The sequence below is a fragment of the Chenopodium album genome, chromosome 14 (assembly GCF_948465745.1).
Source record: "Chenopodium album chromosome 14, dcCheAlbu1.1, whole genome shotgun sequence".
In the NCBI taxonomy this organism is placed as follows: Eukaryota; Viridiplantae; Streptophyta; class Magnoliopsida; order Caryophyllales; family Amaranthaceae; genus Chenopodium; species Chenopodium album.
The window spans coordinates 6,091,843-6,103,070 of NC_137847.1; the positions used below are offsets into that span (position 1 = coordinate 6,091,843).

At 30.0% G+C, this 11,228-nt stretch overlaps 1 protein-coding gene across 1 annotated transcript; it reads right to left on the reverse strand.

Moving 5' to 3' along the window:
• Positions 1 to 4,701: 4,701 nt before the first annotated feature.
• On the reverse strand, positions 4,702 to 9,886 carry LOC145578719 (putative receptor-like serine/threonine-protein kinase At5g57670). Its single transcript, XM_081636019.1, has 9 exons — positions 9,680 to 9,886; positions 9,355 to 9,473; positions 9,102 to 9,220; positions 8,314 to 8,825; positions 6,541 to 6,795; positions 6,185 to 6,342; positions 5,851 to 6,072; positions 5,259 to 5,408; positions 4,702 to 5,055 (listed from the first exon to the last, which is right to left on the reverse strand). Exons 1-9 carry the CDS (start codon positions 9,816 to 9,818, stop codon positions 4,894 to 4,896), a joined length of 1,836 nt encoding a protein of 611 aa, XP_081492145.1. The 5' UTR covers positions 9,819 to 9,886; the 3' UTR covers positions 4,702 to 4,893.
• Between the last annotated feature and the right edge of the window lie 1,342 nt (positions 9,887 to 11,228).

Consider the following 11,228-nt stretch of genomic DNA (forward strand, 5'->3'; position numbering starts at 1 on the left):
CCTCTTATGGAATACATTTGTAGGAGTACACATTTCTAGCCAATAATACTTGTTTCATTTATTTTTAGTTGCTACGGAGTATGTTTCTATTTGTACGCTTGTCAATGCATGCATAATTACAATCACTATTAATTTAATTAATCACTAATAATAATATCTCACATGAATATTGTATATTTAATTAAGAATACATTACCAATGATAATAAATTAAAGTAAGGTGTGTAAACAGTGTAAAAGTTAAAATCTTGGAAGTTTGTAACCCATAATTAAACGAAGAAAGTAATACAATAATACAATGGTTGAATCAATAGTAGGCCAGGGATTGGATATGGGATGTGGGGAAAATTCATAAGAGTAATAAAGAAAAAATAAAGACGAAAAAAGGTGTAATTAATAATGGGGGCAACGAAAATAAGCTGGCAACAATGAGAGTGATGTGTCAATTGAAGATTTGTTGGTATTTTGCTACTTGCATTTTGCAGATCCATCAATTTAATTATTATGTCCTTCATTTTATGTATGCATGTGAAATTAATGAGGATGATGAGATAGATATCAATGTACTTCTCATCCATTTGCTCTTCTTTGTTAGGCTACGACAACAACTATGATAACAATTTATCAGGTGATTGTATTTATAGTACTCTTATCATTTTGGTTTGTAATATTGTTCATATCCAACTCAATTTTATTACATTGAACAGTCTCTCGATCTTAAATTTTAAATCTAAACCAAAATATTTGAACACGACACAAAACTTAACTATTAGTCATAACTAGTTTAGATCCCGTGCCACGCACAATAATTTTCAAAAAATAATATCAACTTTTGAATAAAATTGGTTATTTTACAAAATTTTAAAAAATAAATAATAAATATACACACCACTTTGATGTGAATTTTAATCAATAAATAAACAACTATTTTTTATTAGGGAAAAAAATATGAATACTTGAAGTAAATTAAAATATGTCAATTATGTTAATATTTTATACTATAGTCATAAATGTTTATGTAGAAGGTATATCAAATCTTTTTTATTCAAAGTAATTTTTGATATTAACATATGTAAGAAATTATTATTACATAAGATTTTATACTATAATTGAAATTTTTTCAAAAAAATAAAAAATAAAAAAAATGACACACTAGGTGATGACACGTATCATTGCTAGTGTATCTTTTAGTATATATATAATATATAATAATATATAGATATTGATGATGGGGATCAGATACTCTTGATTGACGTTGGTTCAAGACGAATACTTATAAGAAGCCAAACTAAACTTGATTTTGAAGTTTAAGCATATTGCTGAACAACTTTAATATGACATAACCCTAAAAGACCTTAAACGGAGCACCTAATTACTCGCAGCATTATTTGTTGAAGTATTGAATTTAAACATTTCCAAATTGTGGAATTGACTTAAGGGTGTTCTATTCACCTGATTTTTACTTATCTTAATTTATCTGATCTTATTTGAACTTATTAGCCCATATTAGAACTTATTTTAGTTATAAATTAAACTTGGGTAGCTTTGATTAACTGTTGGAACCCAATGTGTATCACTTGTGAGTGTCCCACATTGGAGAAAGAGGAAAGGTGGTTCCACTTTATAAGGTAGAGGAGTAACTCCTACTATTGCCAATTGGTTTTAGTATGGAAATTCCTAAACCTTGTTTGTGGACCAAACTCTCGTCCTCCTTGTTCGGGTTGCCCAGGCCCATTTTATATTGTTTCGAAATTTAACATTAACCCTTATCACAACTTATTTTTCTTGAACTTATCTTATCTGAACTTATTAACCCTTATCTGAACTTATTAACACTGAAATGAGTGGAAATAAAGTGAACAGAACATAGCCTTAAAATGAACAAATGGGCTTATGCTCACAATCTAATGAGGAGTCATCATCATCTATGGAAAAGAGTTTACAAACCCAAAATAGATTTAATCCCAAATAATTAATTATTATGAGAGATCAAGTTGAATTTCTAGGATAAGAGTTATATTGGATAACATTTCAACCAGATGATTAAATTAAAGACCCCATCCTTAATCTAATTCCATCGAGAGTATCGAGCATCTTAAATGAATATCTAAAGACGACAAATAGGGTTTACTACTCACTTTTAGTACTCGTAATTTTTTTCTTAGTAGTCCTTACTAAATAAAAGTCTTTAATTGACCAATTAAGAAGAACCCAAAGTTGAAATGCGAATATGCGACCCCTTAAATGAAATATTCACATCAATTCAATCATCCTTTCGCGAATCACGGGATTTGCTTATGCTCGTGCATTTTACGTTACATCTTTTTTCTTTCCATAAATAGTATCCTTACTACTTACGTTTTTGCTTAAAATATTATGGAGGATCTTTTAATAAAATAAGAGTAGAATTGCTATTTTAAGTAACTAATCTTATCAAGATTGATTCACTGTATATGTCAAAGCCAAGTCCACGTCTACATTTGATCTATCTCCTGCAACCCAAGTCCGTTACGTGTCTGCCCTAATGATATAATTAATATTATGTATTAATCAATAATTGTACTCCGTATAATATATGTATTTTTTTTATTAGATTGCAGCAAAAATCTAACTGTAATTGTGGTTGTGTGGCACATGCATCATGCCAAGATGTACCAAATTAGACTCAATGCTTAGATAAGATAATAATAATAATAATAATAATAATAATAATAATAATAATAATAATAATAATAATAATAATAATAATTAGGAAAATAGACGTTGGGTTGACCGGAGGGAACGACGGGGCTCTTCGACCAGCAGATGTGTTGCTTTATTCCTGGGATAGAGGCCTTGATGTATGTGTAGACTTGACGGGGTCTTCACCTTTAACACAATCGGGGTTGTCTGACTTCGTTCCTGGTCGTGTTGTGTCGGTAGCGGCTCAGCAGAAGCGGGACAAGTATGGGGCGCATTGCTGGGCTATTGGCTATGGTTTTCTTCCTTTCTCCTTTTCTTCGTTGGGGGAATTAGAGAAGGATACTATTGCGTTGCTGAAGCGGGTCCAGGCGTTCGCTAAGACTCGGGATATTGGTGCTCGTGCAACTGCTCACATCTTCAACATGATCGGATTCGCTAAAGCTAGAGGGGTGGGGGCCCAGATTGTATCTCGGCTCCCCTCCAATTTTTTGTAAATTAATTGACTTTGTTGGTTTTTGTTAATTTATAATAATAATAATAATAATAATAATAATAATTGATATTCGATGTGTATTTAATATATATTGAAAATAAATGTCTTGTATATTACGGTTTAACAAGTCGCCGACATGTCAGTCATTTGTAAAATTAACTTTCATACGTAGTATAATTTTTGTTGTGAAGCCTGTGTAATGCTGTATACAAATTTTTGCTAAAGTTTTGCCTTTGAAAATAATAGCCTTTTTAATTGTTTAAGAATCAAATTAAAACATTACACATCCAAAATAAGTATGAGAATTTGAAGTGTAGAATCACATAAATGCTTTATTTTTTTCTCATTGGGTATTGCATGAATTATCATACTTTTAAATCTTATCTCTAACTGAATTAAACATTGTGTTCTATTATGAAAGAAAAATTCAAAAATGTGTTTATTTTCCTAATTAACCTACTTGATGTTTACCACCAAATAGATAAGGTAACTTTGACCAGATAATATTAATTACAATTGGAACTTGGAATACAGAGAGATTTTTTATTATAAAACTTAGAAAGGGTTAGGCCAGAGATTAGGCTCATGTTCCATCTCATGTCTTGGGATGTAACTTTGATGCTAAGCACAATTTATGAACTGATTTGGGCTAGCTAATTAGGCAGCTAGGTTTGTAATTGAGGACAATTAAAAGCTTAAAAATTGGAGATTAGGTTATGATTAATCAAAATTCCCATATAAACTGTAAATTATTGTGATAGTGATTGAGCTAAGCTTAATCATAAAAACTAGGATTAGGAAGCAATCTCACAGCGCTACTGATTGAACCTGCTAGGTAAATGATCTGCACTTAAATAACAAAAAATATATAGGCTTAACTCAACACAGTAGCTCATCAATAGCCTAAAAGGCTAAAAGATCAAAGATACAACTAAGTTATAAAGAGGTAGTTCGCATCAAAAGTTGGGTAATCACTGGGCCTTGAGTCCATTTTTTAAGATGTTATAAAGAAAGCCCACTTCTGCAAATGCCCCAAGTAAAACATGTTTGGTTTGGAGTTGCTTTTGATAGATAGCCCTTGTGTTTTGCCCAACAAAAGATCTTGCTTATACAAAACCAACAACAATCAAGCTAATTCATGTAGTGCATTCTTCAATTCTGCTTTATGTCAATCTTACAAAATAAATTACCAAAGGGCCATTTTAAAAAAAATAAAAAACTAAGAATTATGTCAAAGAATCAACTTAACCAAAAGTCGAAAATGCAAAGGTACTAACAATCATTTTTACCATTGCTGCTAGCTTAGCTAATAATGACCTATGTGCGTGCGCGCATGTATATATATATAATCGATCCCAAGACCTCCTAGAATCGGGAGGGAAGCTCTAACCACTTGAGCTATTCCTCACTCTATCTCTATATAATAGTATATAACAAGTTTTAAGCTAACAATCTTACACTAATTTATTATGAGTACAAAAGATAGCTAGAATATCCGATAAAAGAACAATTAAATCACCCCCTACAATTAAAAAAAAAAAAAAAAAAAGTCACCCTATCTCACAAAACGAAAAAATTATAACACAATCTCATGCGAAATTTTGCCCATAATGCATTTCCTATATTTACAACGGTCTTTGTTCAATACCATTGCGTTCAAATCCTCTAAAACAATAAGTTTATTTACTTATTATATCATAATTAGGGTTTATAAATCTTCTAAATTTCAAGTTCTGCTATTGCTTTTTCTAATTCCTTATCAATAGGGACATTATAGCCAAAAACCATAGAATAATCATCTATTTCGTCCGATGAACTCTTTTGGACACCCCATATTCGAGCAATTTCAGAGTCTTGGCCTTCCGATAACAACTCCAACACCTACACACATATGCAAAATAACCAAATTAAGATTTGACGGGAAAAGAAAAGAAAGGAAATGACTTATAATATTATGTTCTTATGTAAATTAATTGGTTTTTAATTTTAGGGATTTAAAGCATGTTTGGTAGGAGTATTATTAAGGTTGAAAACGAATTTAATTAAATCATTACCGTTACTGAGTGTATTGTAGCTTAAATTACCTCGTTCATTGAGGGACGCCATGTAGAGGAATGTCTCACACAACAAGAAGCTGTAAGTACAATTTTGTGTAATTGGTCTTCGTCATATTCACCCTCTAATCTTGTATCAACTAGCTCTGAGATTTTCCCATTCTCCATTAATGGCATAGCCTAGACGAGAGACACAAACATAAGATAATAAAACATAACTCTGGGTTTAACAAATCAACAATATACTAGCTTTGTTTCACAATCAATTTAAAGTTCACTAATTCACTTGAATTGTTTGACCAATTAACAGCCTTAGCAATTTCTATATTTTCACTTTTAAAGTGAGTAGACGAAATTAGTTGTCACTCAATGCATAATAACTTACTAACCATATTTTAGGAAAAACAATCAACCAAAACAAATTTACTCTAGTCAAAACTTTTTATTTTGATGAAATTTTTTTCACAAAATAGGTTAAATTCAAAAATATGTTAAATTCAAAAGACAATATAAATCCGCAATACCTTATTACCAAATGCTCAAACAAATCCCTTGCTTAGTGTTATTCAATTTTGCTTAATTAAATAATTAATAAAATATAATTAAGCTTGATTATAATTACCCATAATAGAAGACTTTGTGTGGAAGAATCAATAGGTCTTCGACCGGTGATAATCTCAAGAAGAAGAATGCCAAATGCAAAAACATCAGCCTTTTCATCCACAATTCCATGCAAAAAATATTCTGGTGCTAAGTATCCAAATGTGCCTTCTATTGGTAAAAATGCATTTTGATAACTTGATTTATTGCTTGGGACCCACTTTGCTAGTCCAAAATCTGTAATCTACATTCCCCAAAGAAAAAAAAAAAAAAAAAAATAGACATGATTATATTGTATTTATTATCAAAGTTTGCTTAATAAACAATTTAAATTGTGGTTGGTAATATAATCTTACTTGTGGTTCATAATCTGGTCCAAGAAGGACGTTGGAAGCTTTGATATCACGATGTATGATACGATGTTTGCAACACTTGTGCAAGTAATGGAGTCCTTTTGCTATACCTATTGCTATTTTGTACCGCACTGCCCATTCTAATGACCTGCTTTCGTCACCTAGTAAAAAGAAAATAACCTTTAATAGTTGTCACATGTCTTAATTAATAAAGTCGAAATCATGCAAAAATCATCGAATTTTAAATATGTTATCCCTCCCTCTAACAACTATATTATACAGTAGTTAAATCATGGTTGTATCATAATTACAATGAGTATTATCAACGTGAGAGTCAAAGAGTTGAAAGGTGAAATTACCGTGAAGGGCATCAAAGAGGTTGCCATTAGAAGAGAAAGGAAAAATGAGATAGAGACCCTTTTCGATGCAATAACCAATTAAGGAAGCCGTGTTAGGATGAGAAACTTGAGTAATAATACCCAATTCAATAAGAAATTCCTTCTCTTTGTGTGGATTAGTGTTGTCTTTGGCTAATCTTTTAATTGCTATGCTATTCCCATCTTGCATATCTCCTCTATATACCTCCGAATGTCCACCTTGTCCAATCATATTATCTGCATCAATTTTTAACGGCCTAAGATTAGAAACTATAACTTTAGTAAACATAAATATAGAACATATATAAAATACAGATTTATAATGTCTGATAGTTTTCAATGAAATATGGATCTAATATACGTAGTAATTTTTCTCGTAGCATGCATCATCTTAAGTAGTCCAATATGGGGTATAAATTAAAGGCGGTTTTTCATGAAAAATGTCATTATTATTAAGAAAATTTATTTAATTCTATACTATAAAGAAACCTACTTTGTATTTAACAATATATAGTAATTTATTGTGAAATCAATATAGATAATGTTAATTTAACCCTATTTCTTTAGATCTATTATTCTTAATTTTAGCGTTAATTGTTGGGATATAGGCAAAATTAAAATACCGATTATCAAAAATTTTATTTTGTAAATTGTAATGATCTAAGAAAGAGAAGAGGGTAAGAAGGTTTGAGAAAATCCCGAATTTCTGTCATTCCTTGCAACACACACTACTTGTCAACTTGATGTTATTATTGTTTTTAAACAACCCTTGTTTATGATACACTCAAATGGACATAAGATTGCATCCAATATACTAGAATGACCAAAACTTAATCCCTTATGAAATTCATGGGTTTGTGATGTATGCAACTTTAATGGAAACCTATAAACTACGTATAAACAACTACTTTGTTTATTCTAAATTGGTATTAGCTAAAGAATTTATGACAAATTATGTGTTGATTGATATTAACTATTTTTGTTTATAATACTTAATTCTTTATACTTGTAGCGTCTTATGCAATTTTTTTATAAGGAAAAAAAAAAAAAAAAAAACCCATAAATTAATTGTAAAGGTTTTTGTTAGTTTATTATTGGCATAATTTAGAGGCCTTAGTGGTAGATTAAGACATTAATTGACCTTTTGCTAAAGTGTACAAGGAGATTTCCATTTTTTAATATAGTGGTCAATGTTTATAGATGTCCATAACTTATTAAATTAATGTACCATGAAAAAAGAATGCATCACGTCTAAATCGATCTATTTTTGTCATTGTAATGATGCATTATTAATTTAAGGTACAATGGGAGAATCTGGTGACCCTTAAACATCTAAAATGATGAAGACGTTCTTGCCAACGATAATTGTGCTTCTTTGATACTACTTTGAAAGGTACGTACGACGTAGCATATATTTTGTGTGTTGCCACTATTAGTTAGTGTGAGTGTGTGACATGCATTTGTGTTTTATAAAAATCGATAATTCTTAGAGAACGTAATACAATTATATGTCATAAATTATATCAGATGGTTTAAAATCACCACATTAATTTTTTTTATTTTTTATTTTTATTTTTTTTAGAAAAAATACGTATTACTTTATCATTTCAGAGATGGTACATAATCCTAATCATATATGCATTAATAATTATTTCGACTTGTCAAGCCAAACATAAGAAAATAAATAACGGCAAAATTGGAACAAAAATAATTGCTTAAGAAGAGAAAAGGCTAAAAATTAATCTATGATTTTACCTGGATGAAAATCTTTGGTAGCTTGTGAGATCTCATCATAACTAAAGTATTTTAAAGAAGGTTGTGGGAGCTTTTCTACTCCACCAATGCTACATTTCTCATTATTTCTTCTCCTTCCACTTGACGTGTTCTTCAAGAAAAATGACGCTACACGTCTCAAAGGCGACTCCTTAAACTTGGTCGTTGTTGTCGTCGTCGTCGTCGTTGTTGTTGTTTTTGTTTTTGTTTTTACTATTGTTGTTGTCTTCGGTGGTGGTGGTGGTGATACAGGTACAGATGATTCGGAGTTGCTACTCGAATCATCAAAACTAGAGTTATCATCTTCGGTACTAGGAGCACTTTCCCCTTCAACTCCATTCAAAACTGTCCTAGGAGACTTCTCTTCTAATGTACCTTCCTTTAAGATTGATGATGAATCCAATGTTGCTTCTTTTTCTAGTTGCTCAATTGAGATAATTGAGCAACCTTTTGGTGCATATTTCATGCAATACTTTGTAATTTCCCCGGTCGTTCTGTTTGTCATGTGGATTCCAAAAAAACATTAGTAACTTATATAAAATATAAATTTAATTAATATCATGTAATCGATAATTCTTTTATGATTAACGTGTCATATTTTATGAACTTCTCATAAAAATGTACATGACATCATTTACAAAATTACTTGTTTTGTTTTACAAGAATACATTAATTCTCACGTCTCCCAATGAATCTAATGATTAAAAAGGTTCACATAATTGAAAATTTCGAAATCCAATCAAAAACCAGTATTATGTTAATATGTTTACCTTTTAGGTTCAAGCTTTGATCCTTTGAGAACTAGAAATTCCGCGGTTGTTCTCTTAGCCTCGTCGATCAAACCACTCCCTATACTTGAGCTGTATACAACTCTAGCCTCCAAATGGACCTACAACATATCATTCAACACGATATAATCGAAAATGGGAAAAAGAAACACATGTAGTAGTACATATATATAGAACAATAATAAAGCCATATCATATTGGATGATTTTAAGCAATTGGCAAAGTATATATGTACCTGTTTACATTGGCAAGTCTCGGCAAACTCTCCCATGACAGAAAGAACAAAAGATTTAGCTCGGCGAAATCGTCTATAATCTCTTGATTTAGGCACAAGTTTCTTAGGCTCCTTCTCTACTGTTACATATATACATACATTTCATTATAACAAGCTAAGAGATCAATTTAAACTAAGGAAATTAAACAATATCACATTCAACTACTCCATAGAGGTAACAAGATAAGATAACAAAAAAATTGCATGAACTCAGCAAATAAACTATAAGAAATATACTTATAATTAAACTTAAAACATAATTAATCTAATAAAAATAAGGACAAACCTATAACATGTAGTGCTATAATGGTGTCGTTGGGATGAGAAAGAATGTTGATAGCCCAAGAAAGAAGATCTTTTGCATCATCAAATTGTAATGAAGTTGCAACTATTATTGTTGCTGGAGCTGTTGAACAAGGGATCATCACAATTTAATAATAATAGTAATGAAATTAAAGGGTGTTTAATTGAATTTGTTAGTTTGATTTCTTTTTGAAATTAACTTGGATTAAAATTATGAGAAGTACACGAGTGGAAAAAGAATGAAGTTTGAAATTTTATTTATGTGCATGAAAAAGAGTAGATTAGGTATAGTGGGGAGGAGTGACACCACCACCTTATTTGCTTGCCTCGCTTCCTAGTCATTCTTCTCATACAAGCATGTTTTTTTTTTTTTTTTTTTTTTTTTTTTTTTTTTTTTTTTTTTTTTTTTGGGAAAAAAAAAATAAAAATAAGGAAATTTACTCAATTGATTTCTAAGAATGAATAACTAACAAGAAGTGTTATATATAACCACTTTTAATGATGATAATCATGTTTGACATAAATGACTAATTTTGGAAGTTTGAATATAGAAGGAAATTGAGTTGTACTTCATGTACAATCATTTGCCTTTCAAGACTCAAGTAATTGGATTGAAAGTATTATTGTTTGGGTTAAATTTTTTTTCCCTTCAACATTGTTACAGATCTTTTTTTATACTTTAAGAGACATCATATATGTGTTGATCATAAAATGAATAATAAGGATGTATCTTATCTTGATGAAAAAATAGATAATTTAGATCAATAGTTGTATGTACTTTGTCCATGTGGAAATGTATGCCATATTACATATGTCGAGTTTAGTTTATGGCTTAATAAGTTTCAGAGAATTTATAGTTCAATTTGTAATTGGTCGAAAAAATGTTAAATAATTAAAAACTAAAAATGTATATAAATGATTTTAGAACAACGCATCCATTAAAACAAAATAACAAGTTACACCATCCATGTTATAAAAATTTGTAATGCACATTGTAACAATGTAGCACAAAATAAAATGAGAAGTTCAACAACATGCAATATTGTCCTATATTATGATGTCTACCAAAATTTTCTATAACGTGTAAACTTCATAAATCTAATAGTCTTAAATCTAAAAGATAATATAATTGGCTAGCTAATAAAATATGATCAATTTATATATTTTTTGGGAGAATGGTTAAGTGTTACAGGTAGGGTGCTTTAAGGGGTAAGCAAAGGTGGTGGGATTACATTGCAATTGCAATTTTATTATTTGATTATTTTTTCTTGCTATGAAAGCCATAAAATTGAGAAAAGCCTCATCTCTTACTGGCTACAAATTAAATGTGTGTAATTTTACTATTCTTTTCAAGGGTTTGGTAGAAGAAGACACATTGATGATGTGGCACTCAAAAAAAAAAATTTAAAAAAAAGAAAGAAAATAAACTTTTTAAAATTTATTAATGAATGAACAGTTGGAATAGGATGTAACTGACGCATATGATGAAGACTTTAGTTAATTAGTTAGATTGAGAGATAGATTAAATAAAG